Below are 26,493 nucleotides of genomic sequence, written 5' to 3'. Positions count from 1 at the left end.
TATCCGATTTCAGATTATATTTTTAGAGATACAAAAAGAAAATCTCTCTCCATAGTGTCGGCACTGTTAATAAACGCCACCGTGCTACAATTGAGTAGCGATCGCATGATTTGTGTAGCTTGTTATTAATAAATAAATGTATAGCGGGGTGTGGTGTAATAGTGTGGGTCATCATTCTTCTCAGTGGTAACTGACAAGTAACAACGTCTCATAAAGATTACTGCGCCATATTTCAGTCACGCGTGCATTTATGGCGATTTTGCCTCGCATTTTACGAGAGGTTGCCACGATGGTTATAGAGCATAATTAAAACCCCTAGAAAAGTAGCTCGATTAGTATATTTCATGCGTTTTTACAACCGCAGTTCTGCAAGGTAATCCCTTTAACGCCTAAAGCGCATCCTCGTAACTTCGAGTGTCGCGCACTTGTTGTCGCATGTAGATCCGCGACTTCTTCCTGTATCTTCTCTTCCCTCGCTGCGGGTCGAGATTCTATTTTCGCATGATTTTACATCCACCGTAACAACGGCGCACTTTTCATTCATGTCTCGAGTTCTCGCAACCCACCCCGAAGTTCAACATGTAAATGTTAGTTTGCTCGCGTAAGTTCTACCGCGACTAGAGCAGACGCGTAATGAAAATTCAGTCAGACGAAAATAAGTGGTGCGGAAGAACGGAAGTAAACATGTCGAGTAAAAAAAAATTAGATTATCCATCACTTCTTCATAGATTCGTATAGATAATGCACATATGTGTACCGTAGCGCGAGGAGATTCAAGGAATCTCCTTGACATCCCCACCCCCCTTGATGAAGATCCGGTTCGATTTTCATTGTCGCTGTAACTCGACGTAACGAAGCATCGCGAGAGATCAATCGTCCCGCGATGCTCTCTTCTCGCTTAACTCGATTTCGTTTCCACGGCAATGATCGGCCTGGTCCGGCACGATATTATGTCATTTATCTTCGTCGTGTCTTCGGGAGCCGACCGGTGCCGAGGTCTTTATCTGTTTTTCCCATTCCAACGGCCGCCCTCTCCGCGCACCGGTGCCAGCCGGTCGGTGGTTGGTACGGATATACACGTCTAGTCTCTCATCCCCACGACCACCACCACCATCACCACCACCTTCATTCCCATCTCTTCGAGAACGTCGTTTCTTTTTCTTTTCTCGCGAGCATCTCACCGCCAGCGGGCAGTCGTTGATAAAAGCTTTCCGTCAAATCAGACATATGGATTTTTATGCTATCGCAGGTTGCAATCGAAAGGATGCGATTTAAATATTTCAATTTAAAGGGGAGACATTTGTCGCATAAGACGAACTGCAATGACAGTTGATATCAATTTTCATCGATTTTGTATAACAAGGAATCAATTCTTTCAAGAATTGTTCGTATCATTATTTTGACAATTTTTCGGATATTATAAAATTTTATACTGAGGGATTTTTTGGACATTATAAATTTTGTGCTTGAAAAACGGATGTTATAAATTTTATGCTTGAAAAATTTCAATTAACGTTGCATCGATAATCATAGATAGCATAAATAATACGATAAAAAATTATGATAAAAATGAAAAGAAAATAATCTATTCACTACAAATTAACTTACGTAAGGCTCTTGAAATGTATTTCGGTATAATTTACATCTATCGGAAGCTTTGTGTAATAAGCCAGTTGAGATTGCTTGCATTATTGACAGCTCAGATAACACTACACTATTACCTCAGTTATCTCATTGCATATGTAGTCGCAAATGTGATTATACAATTCCTAAAATATCATATATAAGCATATTAAAATGTTAATACATATGAGATAATAATCAGACAAATCCAATGTAACGCGAAATATAAAAAGAAAGATAGAGAGAATATTAACCAATTAAATGTCTTTTTATCGTTTAATATGCTCTTGATGATACATTGATAATCATTATATATTTAAAGGAAGTAAATAAATTATGGTGAACATTTTTTATAGTGACAAATATTTATCAATAGGCTATCTTTTCAATTAATAGTTAGACATCTTTTCTATTTAAGATAATTGGTTTAATAGGAAGTTGAATGATAAAAAAATATTTTTTAAACCATCCTCTGTTACATAGAAATGGACTTTATTGTTAATAGCGATTCTACGATAAGGTTGTAACCAAACATGGCAAATGCGTGATATATAATTCCCTCGCAATTTATCATTTAGCATTTGTATGTAACGATGTAACTCTCGTTACGTTTATGCGAAACTTATCGATAAATGAGCGAATAAGCGATTTTAAAAGCATATTATTCACGACGTATCCGGTACGTGTACAATTGTTAATTCAAGGGAATTAAAAGAAAAATGCTATCCATTATCTCAATTTGTATGACTAATGTCCGACAGTAAATAGGTACTTTTTGTAAACTATGAACATTTCCGAGCTTTTATGCTTGTGGATTATTCATCGCTTGCCCGTAATCGGCGATGTCGCGGCGTTCTATCCCTTCGAGGAAAAAAGTTTGCCTATATTAATACTTAATAAATTCCGCGTATCCATCGACGTGTCCATTATGAGCGTAATTATTCCGGTGAAATCATTATACGAAATAATATAAATTGACTGGTGAAATCACTATACGAAATAATATAATTGCTATGAAATATATATAAATAAGTTTTAGCTTACAGTAGGTGAACGTGTTAGGAAAAACAAGTTATATTATGTATTAGCATGCACCATGTTAATTATTCAAAAAAATATTGCACAGAATGCCTTCCGACGTCATAATTTTGTAATTGACATGTATCACACGTATCTGTTTATTACGTCTCTTGAAATCTTTTTCTACCAAATCGTTCCTTGTCAATTTATTTTGATGTCTCGCACAATTATTGCTTATATATTTATTTACTATTTTTATTTTCACATCTTTCAACATTTTCAATATGACTGCATATATATTATTATACATTTATATATATACACATATGCAAAGAGACATGATTTATCTATTATCTAGAAATAATATGCTTTATTATATAGAGGGATATATTTTTACATATTATTTCAAAATTTAAAACTATACTATCTTATTTTCTTGTAACGAAACCGTTGCATACATCTAAATATGAAATATTGGATAAAAATTGGCAAAATTTCAACATGGCACAATTTTATGATTTTATGAGCTCGATGATTTGTCCAATCCAACTTGTTAACGTGATATTATTTGACTGTAAAAAAATAATTTGCCTCGAATGAATATTTTAAAATTTTTAGTTTAATATAATCAAGAGATATAACCATTACAAACATTAATTCACGAATATATCATGTAGTACGGAAGCTATTATGCATATACATCGTGTGTATGATTACGTATATGTTGTTCGGATAAATAATTCGTCAAATAAAAAATAATACTCGATTATACATGAATTTTACGTTATCTCGTTGAAAAAATATTACGCGATACAGTGTTATTATCCCTCTGAAATTTTACGATATTGTTATTTTTATTTATGCATGGCGCGTCAGAAACAATATTATCTATAAGCGAACATCCAAAAAAATTTTATACGTATTTTAATGATACAAGTATTTTAACTCGCGCTTAGGTTTTAATTTTTGTAAATCCGTTTTATTAGCCATGTAATTTTAAACGTTTAACGGCAAGATTACACTGGTTTAATCCGCGATTTAAGACGTGATATTATATATACATTTATTAGATTCAGCTTACGCGATAGATATCAGAAGCTATTTTTTTAATAATGTTATTATATTGACTAATTATTTAAAATTGGAAACTTACAACCTTTTAAATTTTCGAATAATGAGATTAATGCAGATAAATGATCTCTGATCGTGCTTTAATGCTCTTGTTAGTTTAAATTTTTTTCTCCAACTTTTTGTATTGCATAAACACTTAAATTTGTATAATTGTTATTGGATATTTATTAACTTTACAGACATTTTTTTATATCACTTGTATATGAAATATTAAAAAAATATTCAATATAAATATCATATTGAGAGATATTGTATAAAATAAATATTATATATATTATTAAAAAAATATTAGAGAAACAATTTGCTCTCACTAGAAATAATGAAGTGCCTTATTCTGTAGTATTATTCTGTAGCACTCTGAATTAAATGAAGCACTTAATGCACATACGTAAAATGTAGCATTTAAACATTAATGTAATAAATATAGCTCATTATGCAAGTATGGATACAAGTGGACTTTTTGTTCAAGAGCACAAGAGGATCGATATTCAAATGAAAATAGTAATTATCTTAATAATCTTATCTCCTTATACATTTGATATTGATTTAAATGCATAATACTATTCACTCTTTATTGGATAATTTTGGTACAATATTACATTTCAATGAGGGAAATTATACATTTTAATAATATATATTTAAAAAAATTTTTTAAATACTATGTTAATTTTTTTCTACTATTTTATAAAAATATATATTATTTATAGAAATTCAATTTCTTTTTAAGTTCTCGTGGAAATGATCAAAAACAAAAATCGTCATTATGAGGTATTAGCTTAATACAGAATGTCGTTAGATAATATTCGCATTTTTTCTTCAGCATATAACAATATATATATCTATATGCGTGTAAGTTTCAGAACTAACAATAAGTGAGTAATACATTATATTACTTTTACTTCATTAAAGTAAAACTTATCAACAGCGACAGTTGCGAAGTTAATGCAAATTGCTAATGTGTATAGAAATGAGAATACGAACTTAAAGCGTACAGCAATAGTTAGTTATTCACTGAGTCCAGAGCGCTGTTTAAACTATTGCGCATTCATGTACCTCACTTTGTGGGCGAAAGTGAAGTTAGGACCAAGACATGGCGGATACAAACTTAGAACGACGCACTACCGGGAATTTCGCTAGTGTCACTACAGTCGCTGCTTTTGAATGCCTCTTCAAAGATGTCGAACGTCAAACATGTATTGGAAATGTTCGGCGAACACGTATTAAACGGAGAAACTTCCGTCAGATGATTCCGCGACGTAACTACTTTGTATTTTCCCCGAAACTATAGTTTCGTATTAATCACGCTTTTGCAGTTTCTCTAAAGGCATACAGCTAAATAATGAAATTTTATAGATAATTATTTCTACTTATTGTGTGTCGTAAAGGGAATATTCGATTTTTATTTATGAAAAATAATGCAATTATTTTCAATGTGTGTATATGTCTATATTAACATAATTTATGCTTAATTTATATTTATGATTTATTAATAAAAATGAAATATTAACGAATCTTATTCAAATGTGACAAATAAAACGTTTTCATCCATAAATTAATACGTCTGATATTTTAATTAAATAATATTAATACACATATGTACACAGCTGGCGGGTAACATTGCATTTTTGACAATATCATTTAATAGAAGAGATTTCTGCAGGATTAATAATGGATTAATAGTGAATTTACAATAGCTGTCTTTAACGGATTAAATTTGATTTTGGAAACTACGGACACGTATATCCAAATATGTCAGCAAAATTTATGGGGACTAATTTTTTTTCCGTAACTTCCACACGTTTCAACCAATCATAAATCCATTTGTCGTTGAATTCGATTACGTTACGGCTTCTTCTGAAATCCGGCGTTGTTTTCATGCTTTGCCCGTACTAGGCAATGCACCCAAAATTTATGACTCAATATAGCGTTCATCAATAGCCAATTATACAACTAGTCGATCCGGCATTGTTATGGAATTTTGAAATATGTGTGTCGACGAATTACGTGTGTCGACGCATGAGACGAATTGAAACAATCTATTATAATTTTAACATTAAAAGAATAAAACAAGAAGTTTTATTCGATAATTGCAACCATAAACAAATTAAACTTCTTAATTAACTTTCTTAATTGGAACAAGAGTGATAAGCTAAATTAAAATAAGGGAAATATTTCAGAAAATATTTCTAATGATTTCAAAATATACGTAAAGTACCTAACGGCACCTGAGAACCTAAAACAACAATCTAAATCCAACAAAAGAGAGTGGTCTCGACACGCGATTATTATATCGCAGAGTAAACGGACGCGTGGGAAACGTCGGAGTCTGGCAAATATCTTTGTTTATATCCATTTCTATCCTATGTTTGAAAACACAACGGCTGCAACGTTCTCGCGATATCAATGAGGCAACGTCGGGTGCTAATGACATTTAATGCACTGCTTGCTGCCTTTCCGGGATTCTTCACGCGAGGCTGCGTTCTTGGCAATCATCGAAAGCCAAGCTCGAGGAGCTCCCACAAGGCCGCGACGGTGACCGAACGTAAAGTCTCCATCTTTAACGGCAGTTATATTCACCACCGCCATCGCCGCCATCGCCGTCGTCGTCGTCGTTTCGCGTCATTTGCCATGAGAATAACGTCGATCTAATCGACGCCTATATTGTTGCTCGTTCGTCGTCGTTCCTCTTCTCGTTCTTGTGTTACGAGTCACCGTGCCTTACCAATGAGCGCGCCATTAGGCGCCATGTTCGCGGTCGAGCGACTATTCGCGATCATGTAGATTAATGACATAGATTCACGATCATTTGGATAATTAGGCGAGATTGTCGCATTTTATATAATCAAACGCTTCGAAATTACATACTTTGTTTTCACTGCATGTAGCTCATGATTGAATATTTATGATTGAAAAACAAGAATCAAAAAGAGGAAATATTTTATTAAGCGCTTCAAATTTTACATAATCTCGCCTACAGCATTGTAACCGGGCAATAATGTGTATATAATTGAAACGGTTTAATAAACCGTTAATTTTTTTAAATTCAACAAATGAACAAATACTGGCAATTGTGGCGTAAAAAAGAAGGATGTCTTTGTCTAATAAAACAATATGTTACCTCTTTTTATTTATTTATAAGACTGTAGCATTTAGCATTCTGCCCCTTTTTATTCTACTAGGTATTTATTTATTGCATTTGTAAACTTACATTTCAATTGCTTTCTATAGTATCGCAATTTTAAATACAATTTTATTATTAATCCTTGTTTTGATTATGACTGTAATTAAGCGCGCGTGATTCTACAAAAATTTTCCGTTTTCGCTTTACCATAACGCCGTTGTGCAGAGCTCTTACGTTTTTCATGTGCAAAAACAAAATTATCTCATCTCGCATTTCGCGTTTTTGCCAGCGCGAGTTCGTAAGTGATGGATTAATGCGCGGAATTCCCCGTTGCATTGTGTTTTATCCCTCCAAACAACAGCCTCTTCCTCCCTCCTGTCTCCTGCCACGCAGGGGCATGAAAATCTCGAGCTCTTCCAAAGCCTACCTGCTACATTCTCATGCGGCTGATTATTATACCCCCGCGTCATACGTGCGTTAAGATCCTCTACTTCGTTGTTCTCACGTGAAATTTATCACTTGGAGTATACGTCGTCGTCATGTCAACAGGTGGCACTCATCATTTTACACAGACATATTATCAAGTATATACGAAGTGTAGTATATACGAGCGTGATAAAGAATACATTATCCAAATATATCGAGCCTATCAAGTTGCGACATTTATGATCACGTTCGCGACCTCAGATTCGACCCTAGAGATGTTTACGATATTTTTACACTTAATATTGACTAAATAACTACTTTGCTTAAACGTAAAATAAAATAATTTTTTATAATATTTATGCAAAGTGTATATATAATATTTCGTAGTCCACTTTTATCGAGAATTTAATTAATAATGTAGCTTAGATTAAACTAATTAAACTTTTCGGTTAAACTTTTAATAACGCATATAATCTAATACAATGCATATGCGTCACAATTATATATAATATAATAATTCTATTATTTTAATATAATATTGTGATGTTATTTTTTATATATTACATTTCGTATTGTTGTTGACATTAATAATGTAAATTAAAGTTATCAATTATCGATGCTAATCGGACATCAATATTTTTACGTTTCATTGATAATTATTTCGATGCTTCTCGTATGTCTGTCATTTTGCATATCACAACGGATTGCGTTTTTGAACGCGAAATCTACGGGAAATCTTATCCCGATTTCATTATCGGTAAGTCGCCGCGATCTAATTATTGCCGACCGGCGTTATGCATCCACAATGAAGGATAATTATTTTAATTATCCCTTGCGCTCTTGACGACAAACGAGCTGCATCCTTACGATGGTGCGGACAACGTTTCTTCCTTCCTCTCCGCCGCTTTTCTTTCGTTAAGTGGTATTTCCGCTTCTCTCTCTCACTAGCCCCCCCCTCTCCTATCCTTACGCTTCGCATAATTCATCGCTCCGGGTTAAAATCTAAAATCCACAAGCGCTCTATCTCTTCCTATTTCTCTTTATCTCTTCACTTTTCTCTCGTCTCCGTAGCTCTATCCTTCTCCACTCGGATATGTTTCGCTCTTCATATCCCTTTTAGTTTCTCTTTTCTCATTTTTTCCCTTCGTGTATTCTCGCGTCGACAAAGTACGAGGTTTATACGTTAACTCTGTCATTTGCAAGAACGACAGACAAAAATGTTTTCGCGGCGTACACATTTCAAAGACTCGTAGCGTCCGTCAATCTCTTGCCATCATGGATGCACGCAACCTATTCACTTTCTCATGCTCTTACACGTCCTTCCCCTTCTCTTTCTCTTCTTACCTTCTCTTCTCTTGTAAAAATATTCTTCTCTCTCGCGCGCTCTGTTCCTCTTCGTTTCTCGCGTTTTAGCTTTGCGGCTAGATGAAAAAAAATGAGTGGGCGGAATGAAATGGCAGGGGGAGATGCGAAGGGGTAGCGAAGAGAGCGGAAGCGCATCGTTCGCAAAAGCTTATTTCTCCACGCTCCTTCGGCAAGAACGGATAGGTCTCCTTTATCACGCTCGCAATATACACCACGAAGGTAGCTGCTACTCGCAAAGGTATCCCGGATACGAAGCACGCTGCTTTTAGAAATATCGTCTCCGCTAAGCGACGACGCCGACGACGACGATGCCGACGGCGTTGACGGCGGGCGGCGGCGACGGCGGTCGACGCGCTCGACGGGCGGTCGTCGCGACGCACTCGTGGGGCAACGCTTTTTCTTGCCTCATATTGTTGTTTCACCGCGATATAAACTCGCTTGTCTGACGGCAACAAGCCCCGCCCGAGGGTAAACGCGCCAGTCAAACCGTGACGGAGCGATGTGCCCTTTTTTACATCTTAGCCGTGTTCCGACATTCTCCCGATTTAGCACGTTGCATCAAATGACACGATTCTATTTCACGAATGCAATTTGCGACTTACTTTTACTAGACCGAATAAAATCCTACGCTCGATTACGTGGGATTTATGCTCCTATTAGTTGCAAGCTCGCAACGTAAAATGTAGAAGTCTTATCTAGGTGCATGTTTGTGCGAATGCAATGTCCTAAAAAATATTCGAAAAAAGATGTTAAAAATAATAAAAATTTATTGAACATTTTATTCATATATTTGGAAAGTTGGATAAATGATATATTCAATTTTATCCGAGCTTGTGAAATAATGACAAATTATCGTGTACCTTCTCTCGTTACAGTGATGTTAATTAAATAATGATGATAGAATATCAGATTGTCTTTCAATACATTGTATCGATTATATTATATGATGAAGGACTAACAACTGCCGGATCAGTTTCTCAATAAAGAATTCATATATGAACAGGTTCAAAACAACAGACACATAATCTCATATGAATCATTATATGCATGAATGTGCAAATGTCATTCAATTCGATTATTATTCATGCTGCGATTTTACTGAACGTGCTATATTATTCATAGAATTATAAGCAAACCGAGAAACAGTTCTCTAGGGTCCTGATTTATTGCATTATTTAATGCAGTTAAAACGAATTTTTATGAAGTACCGCAAGTTGTTACAAGTGCAAAGTTTGATTTTATTATGCTACAACTGTGAGATTGTCTAGAAATTGTACAACTTGCTAAAGAAAAATATTTAATTGATAAAAAAATATCTCAATCGTAATATACTCTAATGGTCAAAGAATTAAATAAAATAACATTGCTACAAAAGTACATTCTAAATCGTATAGTTTGAACAAGTTTGTCACGCGTCCACTCTTTTTCTCTTATGAATGCTCGTAAAAATCGTAATCATAGTTTTATAGTTGATGTCTCCTCCGAGACGCCAGTCCAACCCTCCGTAGATGACCTTTGACCTCGCGCAAAATATTCACTGGTCCTTGTGAGGGATTCCTTAACGGATTATGTATTGTCAATGACGGGGGAGTGGAAAGGAGGGAGAGAGGGACACCATTTTCAGCACGTTTGTCCTCGCATAGAAACACCCTTTTACGATTCTGCCGCGAAGCTCTGCGAATCACTCTTGGGAATTCAGGTTTTATAGACCTTTTGCTGCACGAGCGAAGCCGCTCGGACCAGAAAATTACGCGGCACTGTGTTCCGCCATGTTCAAATGGAATCTTTAACGAAACGATTTAAGCAGTCGTGGGTTTTCCTACGTGGTATATATTCAGCTATTACGAGAATCATATTTATATTTGACCTATTCGCCATTCGCTATGATTTCCATTTTCCATTTTATTTTTTTGATGGTCTCTAAAAAAGGAAACAAGAAATGAAATTGCATGAGATTCAGAATTTGTTATATATGTGCGACACATTCTCGAGTGTTTTCCTGCTTCCTTTACCCGGTACAAGGCATTTCCGTAAAGATAGCGAAATAATTGAAAAAACCTTACGCGCAGCTGCAGCGGCAGCGCGCGAAATAATGCTGGGTCGCCGTAAGAAAATTAGATTCGCACCAAACAGAAGTTAAGAGACGAAAATGGAAAAAGCTGGTTCTGAAAGCTTTTGGATGTAGCTGTTTAAAGCGCGTCCTCGCTCTATACACCGATTCACGAGACGCAAATCCGCTTGCAAATCGGGCCATTGGCTTACAGTTTCTGCTCTTTTCCTTTTCTCATTTCCATCTGTCCCTACGCGCAAGACATCACAAGTCAGTAAATCAGTCATGCTAATTAAATCCATTGCTTCGCATGCATTATATTTCATTTGCAATACATATTTACAATTAAATTGTTATAATCATAACATATCGTTATCAATAATCTCAGAATGATATAAATATTCTTCATAAATATATTTTTTTTATTCTGTTATTATATTTATTCATAATGACTACAGAATCAAATTTAAAAAATATTATTCCGTAATTGGAAAATAATTTATATAATAAATTATTCAGATATATATTATATGTAATATTTTTTCATTTAAATTATTTAATATATAAATGTATAAATATTCTCTGATAGACAGAACGAAATTAAGGGAATTAATAATTATAAAATCATGTGTGTTCAATCAATTATCATGTGTGTAAATTCTAAACGAATATCGATAATTTGAATTTTTCAATTTAAAAATATGGATTATTATTTTGCGTTTATGCGAATACACATTCGTACATTATAATTATACAGTATAATTTTATGATACTGGTTTTTATAAATTTAACGTTTATAACTAATCCATTGCGGTTGAAAATTATAATCTTTACATGATCCACTTAAGATTATTTTTGTCGATTTGGGAACCATGCTGGTTAATGTCGCTTTCGGCGTAATACATTTTTGCTATTGATTTTTATCCAGTTTATAACATTTCAGTACCTCTGTAAATAATACAATTACTATTTATTATATTTGAAATTATTTTAACTTTTCGAACGATATCAAAACGAATTTATTTTATACGAATAACTCTTTGTTCGGATACAAGATATTATATCCAATATTGATAGGTAAATTCCTTTCAGTTTATCTCATCTACTCGATATCGTCAGTATTAAGCACTACTTTTAATTTCCTCTCTCTTCAAAGTTTCCGAGGAACATGATCGGTTTTTTATATACATAACATTGAGAAACTTACTTTTTAACGTATCGATATTTTGCTGATAAAAGTGAATGTCAAAACAACATATTTGCGAAAAATCTTGGCAGACTTTAATTCTGATTATCTATGCACATAATAATTCTGTGCTGTATGCATATTTGATAAAATTTTCAATATAATTTGTGGCTTTCATTACATTTTGAAAAATGAAGAAATTATTGCTAAATGAAGAAATTATTATCCACTAAAATATTAAAAAAGGAATAAGGTAAGACTTAGTAGTGTTTACTAATTTATTGTTGGCATTTAAATGTATACAGGGCAGCAGCAATTGCTGTATCTTGGCATCCGCACGGCATGTACCTGGCATCTGTCGATCGCGCCAAGACAGCGACAGTTTGGGGCGACCATGTTTGACAGGAGGAGTGATCCCGGGACAGACGATTATTGTTTCACGCATGAAGGCCTCATGCCATTCTCGAGCATCTCGCAACCGTGAAAACATAGCGAACGTGCGCGCGTTCACGTTAGCAATGCAGCGAGAAAATCACCCAGTGTACGCCCAGCAAGAGGATAATCAAAATTGTTGGTCGATTTGACCGCGCGGGTTGTAAAGCCTTGTAAGGATGCTGTTTCGAGGCTGTAAAGCGCAGACACCACACTGAACAAATCCAGAAGCGGTAGAGACTATTGTACATAAAATTGCACTTATTGTTTCTCCCAGGTTGTAAAGATTCCCTTTTTAGAATAGTAAAACGCCGCACCGCGTCGTCTGCCCACAGGAAATTTAAGAGATTATCGTAGTTACTGGTGTTTCGAAATTCGCTAGGTATACGCTTTTTTTTGCTAACTCTGAGAGTACAGTCGTGTATCAATCGTCTGTACCGCCAATTCGGTCGCCTTCATGATCGAAAGTCTATATATGGCATTCATTCGTGTAAAAAAAGTGTAGAATATTTTTTTGTACGAATGGATATTAACCCGTTATAAAATATATACCCCCTAAAATTATTTTCTTTTTAACAGAAAGTCAATTATTGAAATATTTCCTAGCAGAACTGGATGTCAACATACAAGCACGATAAATGATATTTTTTGAGATGTAATGAGATAAACAAATACATAAACACTAATATAAACGTACTAGATTTGAGTGAGAGAGATTATTTTCTCAGAATTAATTAGCATTAATGTTAAAAATAATTTAAGAGTTATTTCATATCTACAGGAACAAAATTAGGTTTATAATTTAATTATAGTATATATTATATATTTTCCTTGTGTTGAAAATTATTTTATAGATATCAGATACAGCTTTAAGAATTTTATTCTTATAATTTGTAAGATTAATTCCACTGAAATAATCTCACTCTAATTTACGACATTATTTGTAATTCGATTTATCAGATTCTTTAACATCTATGAAATTCGTATGTCTTAATATAATGATAGAATGAAAATCAGAAATATACGAAAAACAAGCACAATAATTGTATGATATTGATATTAATTAATTATGTTATTACATGATTTACGTATAATTAATTCACATAACTTAATTATTTTTACTGATAAATGCGATGATTAATTAAAATTAAAATTATTTACATATGTTTTTTTTAAATAATCTAACATTAAGTCTTAGAGAGAATTATAACCATCTGATCGAACGGCTCTATCAATATAAGCTAAAACATCAAATTTTTGTAACTATAATAATTTGCTAAGTTTTTAGCATTTTTGACAATCACATAAATTTTTTACCATCATATCGCGTATATGATAATATTTTATTATGTCCATCATTCTCAGGAATAATGTGCACCTATCCGATTTTATATTTATTATCACATATATTTCTATTTCGTAATGTTTTTTTGCTGTTTTATTTTTTTACAGAGCTCTTCGGTCAGTGTGTTTGATTTTATTATGAATATATTTGCATAAAAATTGTAGTATTTGAAAAAAAATTATTGTTTTGTCCTCAAATTTATATATTGTTTCGTAAACCTTACAAAAGAATTATTTAATTGCGCATTTATATATATTATATATATGTATAATCAATCATTCTATATGCAATACTTATTTGCCAGTTGTTAAAAGTGGTCGATCTCCAATTATTAAAATAAAAAATTAGTTATTCGCAGTTATTAGTTGGTTCGCATATAGTATATATTTATATTAAAATTTCACTTTTTAGTATCTGGGAATTTTGGTTATATATTTTTGAAAGAAAAATAGATATTATCTTCTAATGAAAATTAATGACTACATTTTTTCGTTATTAATACGATAATAATAAGCTCATGTTTCGAGCAGACAACTGATTGCGTCCAAAGTATTGTGTAATAATTTTAATATATATTGTAATTTACACATCTCATTTTGATTTGACTATTAAGCCATACATATTGTACTCTCTTTTCCTCTCTATACATACAACAACAATCTTAACAGAAATGTTATATACATTGTTCACATATGTAAATATATATTAAACGTTTCCCTCTTGTATTTTGTAAAAATGCGACTTGTTCTTTGAATTCCTAATTATCCCAGTAAATTTTTTATTTATAATAAGTTCTTTTAATTTGTACTCTTGTATGTACATATTTCAGAGCAATCTATATAAAACGTATCATTTCTCAATAGCAACAAAATACATCAGAGAGCAACGGTAAGTACCAAATAAGAATAATAATCATGTATCATTATTTTTAAGATACAATTGATGAACGCTATATAAATAAATTAAAATTAAAAATTATAACATCATTATACAAAAACTCGTATTACATTATTTGATTTAAGACTACGCATTTGGAATTTTCAATACAGCTGCGAAATTGCCAATAATTCTATACAGATTATTTCATTTCGATACACTTTTTACACACTCTGTTATTTTTTACTCGAGACAAGTGGGCTTGTTCACCACACCCTAATCCCGATTTTCGCTTCTACCATCCCTTCAACAAACGGTGTGATATATATAACACACACCGCCGTACGTATCGCATATACACTTGCATATGTACAAATGTATATACGTGTGTGTGTGTGTGTGTGTATCACGAGATCCCCTCACAAGAGCTCGCCGCGGCATTGCACAGCAACCGTGTACCTGACAGTACCTAATGTGCTTTCGAAAGCGCTCATTAGTCACTGAAATGCGGTCACGAAGTGACAACTCGCACGTGGAATATTATACGCTCCAAGAACTTGCATCGGCACTCATATCGAGGCTCGCGTCCGCGTGCTCGCGCCAACACGTCTATCTTCTCCTCTCTCTTTCTATTTCTCTCTCTCCCCCATCCCTCTGTTTGTAACTTTCGTATTATACACCCTTTGTCCGCGATTCGACAGTTTCGACAGTTTTGCAATGGAACGTGAGAACGCGGCAACCCGCTCGGCCGTTCGAGAGAAGCCGCTTACAAACGACGTTAAAGTTCGATCGGCCGGCCGCATCTGCGACCGCTAAAAATTTTTCCCCGTCATGATGTACGCGCGTATATCGGATGTTTTATCCGAAAACGTGTACACGATCTCAGTACGTTTTTACTACGAGTGACCAATCCCCCCCCAACGAAAATCGCTGCGAATTCGTTACGCGACAATGATAAAATAATTTCGTTCAGTCTCGCAAATTAAAAAGTTTGACAGTCTTTATACGCGCAAATAGCGCCGTCCGTGACAATTATTTTCGAATAATTAATGTATCGATTTATCTACAAAAGTTTATATAAGTAAATCGAGTTTCTACGGTCGATGCGCTATTTCAAGTATTTTAACGACGGTCAAAGAACGAATTTCCGCGCGTTTAAGTCAATTTGAGGGAAGTCGGGAAGGATTATTTTCGTAGTTCCCGGAAGTAATCATCCGCACAATGTTACTTTCTAAAATCAACACCTTTGTATCGCATTTATTTAGGTATCGCGTTTCGCTTCCTCGTTTCGCGCTGGTACCTGCGAGAGAAGTACCGTTTCTACGATTACAATCCGCACGTTCGCTTCACTCTTGGGCCTAACCAACGTCAAACGTCCCTATTAACGGTTATTTCGGTCGTTTATTTCAAAGATAATGAGGAAGATGTTGGCAAAGCTCGAGAAGAGGAAATTGTGTACGAGAGTGGAGAGAGTGACAAATTAACTCGTGACTTCCGTGAGATTCAAATCCTTCCTTTGCTTCACAGATAGATCTGCGCATATCACTAGAGGTGGAAAATCTGATAGAAAAGCCGATCGAGCAAGTACCGGTAATACAAAGTTTAAGCGGAATATTTGACCTCCGATATGAGAAACGTTTTGTTTTTTAAAATACACTTACAGATATATATCTTATGAAATTGTTTACGCTAGATGCTTTGACTCGTTGCAATCGATCAAATGCGAAATGCGATACTTATATGTTTTTATATAAGATGAATGAAATATTTTTAATATTATGAATAGTTTTAATAAAATAATGAAAGATTTATATTCGAGCGAAATTATATGCGAAACATAATTTCCTTCCATTTCATGAGAAGACGTCAATATGATATAGCGCGCAAATTAAAAAATCGCGGAGGTGTGTCCAATTAAAACCTTAATGTGTCGGGAAACGGCGGAAATGAAGCGGAACGAGGCTTTATCGATAATTTTCGAGGCATGCGTCAATCACAGTACCGTACTTCGAATGAAGATTGGATATTTATCTGGAGTCGACTCATCCTCAATTAACGTAACTGTGCGTGATATCCAGATGTTTCTGAGCGATCATGATTGGCAGATTTCTTCTTAGACTATCTCGAATAATTTGTATTGATTCGTCTAATTGTCTCCTTAAAATAAAGGAGGAAAACAAGTTGTCATTAAGATTAAAAAAATCTCTCAGTAAAATTATAATATTTTATTTTTTATTCGTCATCTTATAATAATTACTTGTTCAATATCTAAATCCAAAAAGTTTGGAAGCGAAAAATGAAAAATGAAAAACAACTTGAATAATGAATGTTTTCTAAGAAATACCGAATCTTGCAATTTTTATTTGTGGAAACGTGGAATATGAAAGTGAAAATGTTATTCTACACAAATGTTGAAATAACAGTCGCAAATTAAAAGAATATTTTTATTCAATCTCCATAAAAGATCTTAAGAGAACAGTACAATAATATATTATAGCTTTTTTTAATTAAATTCCAAATATTTTGATTATTTTATTATATTAAATGTCATTCTTTAGTGACGCAAAAATTCAATATTTTTATTCAATCTTCATAAAAGATCTTAGGAGAACAATACAATAATATATTATAGCTATTTTTAATTAAATTCCAAAATTTTGATTATTTTATTATATTAAATGTTATTCTTTAGTGATGCAAAAATTCAATAATACGATGGGTGCGCAAAGCATATCCGTATTATTACATAAAATGATAAAAATAACATATATGTGTATATGTATTGATTGACATACTTTTTTCGATTGACATCCTTTATCAATATCAGATATTTCAATAAGAATAGTTGTAGAATATAACAGTGCAATATCATAATCATATGAAAATCATCTGATATTAATAAATACGCTCGCGAACTTTTTAATATAGAAAAGATAATGCATTCTAGAATCTATTGTAAACTCGATAAAAGGATACGCGCACGAAACTATAAAGAGTTTCGTCGGCCTAGTCTATCACACGTATGTCAGTCAGTTTATATAAAATTGAAAACGTAACGATATGACTGACAGGCGATCGCGTCGTCAACAGTGTGTTAATGATCGTAACAGTATCCGATATCCGGTAGATATTGATGACCGGTGATCGACTCTGCACTCGCGCCATTTATGCGGAGATATGCTTGTCGAGTGAAACCAGAACAACGATCGGCCATTTTTCTTGTCAGACACATTTTTAATTACGAAGCGGACTGTCGCTTTTTGCAAACCTCCACGCTGGGCGGCCGAACGCACCACGAATCTTGTTTCTGCCCGGATTTCCTTTTAGCACTTTCTTGCACATGCTACCTGCGATTATCCACGGCTCGTCATTCATACCTGATCAATAAGCTACAGTTAATTGCACATGCCACGGTAGAACGAATCATACGTCAGAGTTCAGCGTCCCAACTGGGATACGTTCGTCTGGTTTTAATTAGCGCAACGCTATATATCCAACGAATCTGATCTATTCCAAACTAGATTAAATGGTCGTCGAGCTTTCTTGCGAATCGAGTGCTCATTTGAAATGGAAACGAAGCTCCCGAGGCAATTCCGCATACGCTTTTTTTTCCACCCTTAAATGTGGTATAAGTAAACGCATTATGTGGTATTCGGGATCCAAAGATGAGTTTGCGAAACTTGAATGATAAAGCACGTAAGTAAGACCAATTTTTGCATTTCAATTCAATCTTATTTATCAGCGATATTTGCAAATTATTCTCTGCTTTACTTAATCGCACTTAGAAATCGGTTAGGTTTGATAACGAAAGTTATACTCAATCTCGTTATACGTTGCTTAATGTGCATAATGATTTCCAACGCGATGCATGGACTGTAGATATGAACTCGAATAATCGATCAAAATCATCGAGAGGAATATTGGGCTACGCGGATATCGGCCAACAGTTGCGGTAATTACCGCATCGCTCACGGTTCAATTAAGCACGCTAGTTTTTTAAACGATTTTTATATACGTGATCACTTCTACATGTTCGCGTGAACCTGCGGAATGTCATCAGTATCCATCAAGCTGAATCATGAATATCCACCACGATGAGCGTAGTTCTCTAAATCGTTCGCATTCAACTTCTTAACGTTGGAATCATTATACAAACTTTCTCGCATTCTATAATTTCGATCTATAATTTTATCTTCTCATAGGCGAGGAATTATGCGCGAAAATGAAGGATCAGCTTTCTTAACGCCGAGAATATGTCGTTGATCGCGAATGAAAAATGGAAAATGAAGTAAAGTTATGCATGGCGATCCCTTTAGCTCGCGCGAGAACGCGAAAGCTCGCATAGCATACGTGTGTACGTAAGACATATACTCTCTCGGAGCCTTCTTTCCTCGTTTCCGGCACGCCGGCCCCGGGATATCGATATTGAAACGTAAAAAAGATTCAATCAGTCGCGAAGTTTCAGCGCCAATCAATCACTCCTTCCCTTCCCGTAGCCCTTCGTCCGTTCAGCTTTAGGACGCGAAAGCTCCCTCGCGCGCGCAGCCCGCACTGGCGCGCCTGATCGCGACGACGACGCTAAAATGGCCGTGAGGGAGGCAAGGAGAGGATCCGGGCAAGAGGGAGAGACAGAGATGGATGAGAGAGAATGACCAGAGTGCGACAGAGAGGCATCGATGAACCATGTGAATTGGACGAGGAGAGAGTAGCATGGCTGAGAGAGCAAGAATGCCGCGGGACCGAATGCGAGAGTGAGTTGGAGAACGAGCTTTCGGGTGCACGACGGAGTCGACGCACTGGAAGCTTGCCGTGCTTGCGGCGGGAGCTTCAGTAGCCGCTTGTACGTCGACCGGAAAACTTTTCACGTTACGTCGTCCTTAGACGCGCAGCGCGCCATCGTCGGCGAGGGATCGCAGGGGGACTCGCAACCCCTCGATCGTTCGGTGTCGATTCTTTTTTTTTTTTCATCTTCGAAAGTTATCGCCGTTATCAGTTATCAGTTTATGACTCAAAAATTAAGCGCGAACAATCGCAAAAAGAATTAAGGAACAGAATTCATCGAGGAATATATAGTGCAGTGTCTGAATCAATGAATCGTCTCCCGTCGACGGATCTCGGAGCCTGAAAGTGTCGATATGAAGGCAGATCTGTGATGGATGAATGAGCGCGCGCGCGTATATATGAGTGTGTAATCGAGACGAGAGCATATCCAAGCATCATGCCAAGTGCCGCGAGATATCGAGATGCGCGTTCTACCCTTTCCGTGTCGCTTCTTTGCGTTCTTCTTGTCGTCATTACCGGTAAGAAGTAGAGTCGCGTAAAGTGAGATTTGGTGGAGATTTAATGCTTGTTTTATTTTTAAACTGAAAATCTATTAATTCCTTGTTGTATAGTTTCAAATTAGTGCAATTATGTTGCGCGCCAAATGTGTCCCGAAAATGATAGATAAAAAAAAATGAATACTTTGTCTCGTTCGACAAGCCGAAAGAATTTCGCGTGTTCTAGTAAAACAAATAGGCGATTGCACGTTTGGTCGATATATGTAAATGTGTACATGTCGCTGTTATGAAAATAATATGCAGAAAATTAATTGATAATACTTGAATAAATGGTATCCAATGTAGGGAATAATAAAAAGAAGCAATAAAAAAAACAGTGACTTCGAGGGGATCTATTTTCAAGTTTTTGGGAAAATAAAAAAAAGATAATTTTGCGTATGAAAGTAGGAAGATGAGACAATGTCAGATTTTATACGGGGACCAGTTGCCAATGGTCCCACGGTGGTTTTAAGTTTGAACAAAAAGCTCGATTTATCGTGAAATACGTGCGTTTTCTCAACAATTGCGCTCTATCTTTTCTTCGCAAATGGAAAAAGCGGATACATATAGTCATAAAAATCGAATGTTTAGGAGTATCTCGTAAGTCCGGTTCTAGAGAGGCATCTTCGAGAGAAAATCTCTATTTCGCGTCTCGACCGAAATTGGAGGACGGGTCAAAGAAGTTGATTCGAAACAAGTTTTCCGGTGTTTTAAACAAAGAAAACGGCAGTTTCGATCCATTCCCCAAACACGCCCAGATTATAGTTCTAAGGGTCGGAGTTTGGGAAAACGGTTATAGAGTCTGAGCCAAGGAGTCGCGCTTCACTTAAGAAGACTCCATAAAGCTACCACCCGGGATTGGGATAGAAAGGGATACAAAGAAGGGGGAAACTTCTCTTTCTCGTCCGATCGCATTCGATTTCGTCAGCGTAACCGAGGGTGATCATCGTTCGATGACCGCGCCTGCCGTTCGATCCTTTCAAGGTAGTGGCGCGGCATCGCGATACGCGAGATGAGAAAAACTACCGAAGCAAAACTCTCCTTCCACGACGAAAGATCGGTATGTCCGATCTAGTGAGTCACCGCGATTTCTGTCCTTTTGTCCGAGGCGAACCGATCGACGGATAAAATTAGAATGCCTTTTGTATCGTCTTAACGAGATGAAATGGCAAATATCCGATAAAACGGAAAGGAAAGCGAAACATATTACGTGCGTCGTGTCTATGTTTATAACAATGAAACATGTGCATTCACTATAAAAAGTAACTAAGAACCAAGACGAAGCAATATGTGGTCAATAAAAAATCTAAGTTTTTTATATCTCGATGCGACTTATTAAGCCACTTATCAGGCATTTTTATAAAAATTGGAAAGAAAACAAAATACAATTTAATGGAATGATGCGTTAAATGCACGCTGAAACGAGCAATTTAATTGCCTTTTAAAGTGTTGGAAAGATGTTGAAAAAGCATCTTGAATAAAACTTGGCAAAACGCTTATGAAAAAAAATTCATAACAATCATTTTGATATCACGATTCATTCTTTAGAGATTCTCTCTTACTTTTTATATTTATTAGATTATTGTTAATCTACTGTCGTTTTTTTATGATGATTATTAACCTATAATAGATGATTATTAACCAATAACCTATAATTCTCTTTCTCTTTTTTTTAATAATTTATTATACATACATATATATTCGTTCATTTATACATGATTATAATATATTATTTAATATTTATATATATTGCTATTATATGGCTATCATTTCATTTAACATTTATCCCCGTTTAATACATTAATAATTGATAAATGATTTTAATATTTTGACTACAATTAAAAATAAGACATTTGTTGAAATTGAATTAAAAGGAAAAAAAAGATGATTGAAAATGACAGACAATTGCTCGTACGTGAGGTAACGAGAGCTACAAACTTAAATTGCAGTCAAAGGAAACACGTAAAACTTACTTCTATTCTAACTTTGTAATGTAGTAAACGTTAATCAAACTACACCCGGCGCGCAGGAACCATTCCGCTGAAGTGTGACAGTCGTCGGAACTATTAAGCTACGCGGAAGAAATGATTCTCTGCAAACTTACTGCATTTCTTGCACGCGATCCTCACGAATTGCTCCGAGTTATTTCGTATTATAAAAAAAATCGTTTACCTTTAATTTATTTGCTAAGACGTTTGTTCGCGTTTCGACTTTGTAGCTTTATATAAATCGGAGGAAATCACGTGAAAAGAACGACTTTCCCTACCGAACCGTGAGAATATAAGAAAACTTAGCTGTTTGCCAGAGAGGTTGAATTCTTTTAGTCGGTCGTTCGAGAGAGATTAACGAAGGCCCACGCACGCGCGCTACTTGATCTAAATCATTACCAAGCCGTTTATTCATCCACGCCATTTGCCTCGAAAATGCGCTGGAAAATTAACTCTCTCCATTCGCGGATCCGTGAAAAGAATCCGATATTGATTTCGAACTATGCCGGCAGTTTTGATAAGGATATCGTCTCGGAGAAAAAAACTAGTAGTATAAATGCGCGGAATGTGAAGTACTATGCAAATGCATAGCGAGATTGCCTATCGATGATCGAATAAAAAAAATGTTAATCTTATTACCGTTATCTTGCATTCATTAATCTATGCGCGATACTCCGATCTAATATTCCTATTATGTTCGACGACGAAATTCCTGCAAGATATTTCCATAATCCGATTCGATGCAATACTTATCGTCAGCCATACGAACGTTGTTACGTGTATCTTAATCGACGGAAAGGAAAGAAGAGCACGCTTACAATTAGTATATAATGAATCTAAATGATTTTGTGGTTCACAATTATAAGGAGCGAGAAAAATCAATAGTATTGAGAAAAGTGATAATTATAATAATGTATTGCAAATCGATTAATATACCGTAACCGTCAATATTTAATCGAAATTTAACATTTTATTTTTTTATTTCCTTGCTATAAAATGCTACATTTTACTAGTATTTGATTATACAACCGTTGATTGAATATGCAGAGAATAAAAACGGACTTACAATCCCGCTTAATATTAAAATCGAAATTATCGATGAAAAAAAAACAATTGAAGGAAAATATTTTTACCGTAAATATTTTATGTCAATTTTATGACGCGTAACGTCTATGCATTTTAATCGCATTAAAGCCTACACAATCTACGGAATGCAGTTTAAGTGCTGTTTATATGCATGAATTATTAATTTAATTTGGCACGGGAATTCTTGTCACGATTATCTAGGAATCGAAATTAAAGTTTATAGTGATCTTCCTGCGGTGAAGATACTATATGTATAAAATTTATATGGAATTCTCCTATTATAGTATCACATGAGCTACTAAATATACAACAATATAGCATTCATAATAATCATCAAGTCACCATAAAATTATCTTATTTAATCGCTTAATACCGCTCTTCCGTTGATCAAATTGGCAAAATAGTGCAACGACTGTGTGTTGCAATGACTGTTTATAAATGTTGTAAATTTGATAGCGTTTACGATTTAACAGAGAAAATGATGCACGCTGAATATATTGCATCATTAAAAAGTCGCGATATATTGAAACTTTATGCATAAAGAAGCGTTTAAATTATACGGTTTTATTAGAGATATATTACTTTGTGTCGCAATCGGCGAAATGTAATTTTGTTTTTTAATATCAATTTAATATCAATTTACAATCGATTAAATATATTTTTTTAATAACAATCGATTAAATATATCTATGATATTAATTATTTTGACCTTTTTACGCGCGGATAAACAGTATCATTAATATGTATCATTCTTTGATATTAAAAAATGTATAAGTAAATAATCAATATCGTGAATTTGTTTCATAAGTTGTTTCATAAGTTATTTACATTAACGTGGTAATCTAAATAATATCCGAACGAATATAGTTCTAACAAGCTTTAGAATGAACTATTTATTGAATTATTTGGGATATTTTAGCATAAGCTCATTTTTCTTTTGTAAAAAATGCGATTATATATTGCAACATTTTTTTTGATCTCGTGCGCGCATACATAAAAGATAAATATATACACTCTATCTATAAATACCTAAATAAAAAATTATATAAAGAAAATATATGTCTACATATAAAGAAAAACGCGCAAATGCATGAAATTTAACTAAGATACGACGTTTTTACGTTTTTGATTTCGCGAAATTTTATATTGGAAAATTTTTTGTGCAGCGCTGAGGATAATAACCCATTTTACTTGCTTTCCATCGTATTCGCAATTTGTCGAGTCATTTGTGTCATGCATGGCGTGGTGATAATTTTGCGGTTTAATAATTAAAATTGAATCACAGAACGAAAAAAGCTCTCTTTTGCCATGGCGCGTCCCTTATGCCTCCTGTCCGATTTTCGTGGTATAATTAAAGTGTCACGCGAGAAGTAATGTTGATAGGGTGTAAAAGTAAGAAGACCGAAGTAACGGACGCATGCCTTTGTTCTTCAGCATTGGGGGGGAAGGGAAAGGAACAGCAGCGAGGTGAGGGGGAAAGCGGGCTTAGCTGTGAGAAATTAAGCAATTAAGCCGCGTATTTTACTACTCGTAGATCCGAGGTTCAGCCAACTCTAGTCTTCCGATCTAGACTCGCTTCGCTGAAACCGTGAGTAGAGAATGTACACCCACGTTATTAAGATATCGCGTAACAGCAAACGCAGGCTATTCCCAAAAAAACAATGAAAAACGAATATAAAAAGTCGATAAAAAAATACAGAAAATAGCACTCGCATCGCAATAAGTTTGGAAGATTTATAGCTAATGTGTGCGATTAAATGTTTCTTTCTGCGTTTATTAAAAATTTGAAGTGATTATTAATCTAATCTGCCGTGATTTATTGACCTTAAAATAATAAGTATACTTGTTTTTCTACATTATAGAATCAAGAATTATTGTGAGAAAATGGAGAAAAATAAGATAAAATTGATTTAATTTTTATTATTACTACATTTTTATTATTACTACTTTTTTATTCACATTAAATCATCGTACCGTTTTTTCTCGAACAGAGAAGTATTTCTCATTAGGAGCTTAATAAACTTTCCACTCAATTATATCTGCTTTAATTATTGTATAGAAGCATTTGAATGTGAATAAAGCATAACATTCATGAAATGTGGACATATGATATAATTCATACCACTTTACAAATGTATTATGCGCTACATGTATAGTTCTCGTTTTATTAAAATATTATAAATATAAAATTGATCGACAATGCATAAATGATATAGTCATGTTAATGATCGGAAAAAAAATTGAAACCACAAATTATTAAATAAGATATTCACATCATGATATCTTAATAAGATAATATCGCAAAGGTCAGAAGCATATATCAGATGTTAACGAAAATAATAAGAAGTGACAAATTAGATATTTCAGAAAAATATCTCATTGAGAATACAATCATAACTAGAAATCTAATGAGACTATTAATAAATTTATCAAACAATAATTAACGTCTTCTTTAATTACCATTAAGGCACTTTAGAATTACGAGCTTAAACACATTTACACACGTTTTTGTATAATGTACGGAAACACATTGATACTATTATGCTCGATTGATTGATGTGATAAGTTTATTACGAATATTTAATTACATTTTGTTGTTTTATTTCAACGATAAAAAATCTATAATGAGATTATCACGATATTACATAGATGAACGAGGAACGAAACAAGGGAACGCGGAATAGGAAGCTGATGAGAAAATGAGGAGGCAAGGTGTTAGCGAAGTACAGCAGTAGTTCAAGACAAGATCGGATGAATGATTGTAATTAAACGTTATTCCTGGGAGAATATCGAAGCTCCGATTATTGATAATTCCGTCGAACAATGTTCAATATCTCTTTTTTAATTATATCATAAAAGCGCTTTGAACACTGCACTAATGAGCTCAATATAAAGGATAAAATCACTATGAAGTAAATGCGAAACAAAAATTCGCTTCTTAATTATTGTAATAGCCATTTATCACAAATAATTAACAAGATACATACTTTTAATTTTAGTTTGTTGAAAAAGCAAGTATATCGAATTATTAACTCATTTATTTTGTGAGAGTTAATTGAACATCTAATTAAAATGTATCGAATATATTTTATACTGTGTGAATTTCTCTCTCTTTTCTTTTTCAAAAACATCAATTATATACATAATTTTAGATTATTTATTACACTATTGCATATATAACACATATAAGCAGAGTTTACTCAAAACAAGTGAATCAAAGAAGAAGGAGTGCAAAGCAAGTTTACGAAAAAATTAAGAAAGAGAAGAAAACGGAAAGAGCAAAGTGGAAGTTTCGAGCAAAGGTTCGTTGAATAGATGGTCGTAATTAAATTCTTGTGATTATCGAAACTTTAAAACGATTATTAATAAGTTTCTCGAGTAACGCTTAACGTCTTCTTAATCACCGCATGAAAGCACTTTAAATGTCAATTATGAGTTTAATTGTAAAAGATAAATTTGCACCATATGTACATCTCATAAGACTATAAATTAATAAATTTATAAATTTATACATATGTTGGTAAAT

At 34.3% G+C, this 26,493-nt stretch overlaps 2 protein-coding genes across 3 annotated transcripts in view; both read left to right on the top strand.

Moving 5' to 3' along the window:
* Window positions 1–13,130, top strand: part of LOC105256678 (autophagy-related protein 16-1) — a 406,486-nt gene extending 393,356 nt beyond the window's left edge. For both annotated transcript variants that reach the window (XM_025414488.1, XM_025414489.1), the window contains one exon: window positions 12,228–13,130. In XM_025414488.1, coding sequence (XP_025270273.1) covers window positions 12,228–12,324 — 97 coding nt within the window. In that variant the 3' untranslated portion in view covers window positions 12,325–13,130. The remainder of the gene's footprint in view (window positions 1–12,227) is intronic.
* Window positions 13,131–19,396: 6,266 nt separating this feature from the next.
* LOC105256675 overlaps window positions 19,397–26,493 on the top strand; it is a 57,648-nt gene continuing 50,551 nt past the window's right edge. Inside the window, exon 1 of the mRNA XM_011266806.3 lies at window positions 19,397–19,875. Coding sequence (XP_011265108.1) covers window positions 19,794–19,875 — 82 coding nt within the window. The 5' untranslated portion in view covers window positions 19,397–19,793. The remainder of the gene's footprint in view (window positions 19,876–26,493) is intronic.

Source organism: Camponotus floridanus, unplaced genomic scaffold, assembly GCF_003227725.1.
Source record: "Camponotus floridanus strain SB8 unplaced genomic scaffold, Cflo_v7.5 scaffold81, whole genome shotgun sequence".
Classification (NCBI taxonomy): domain Eukaryota; kingdom Metazoa; phylum Arthropoda; class Insecta; order Hymenoptera; family Formicidae; genus Camponotus; species Camponotus floridanus.
Note: the sequence above shows the minus strand (reverse complement) of the source record. Positions and strands in the feature narration are given on the sequence as shown.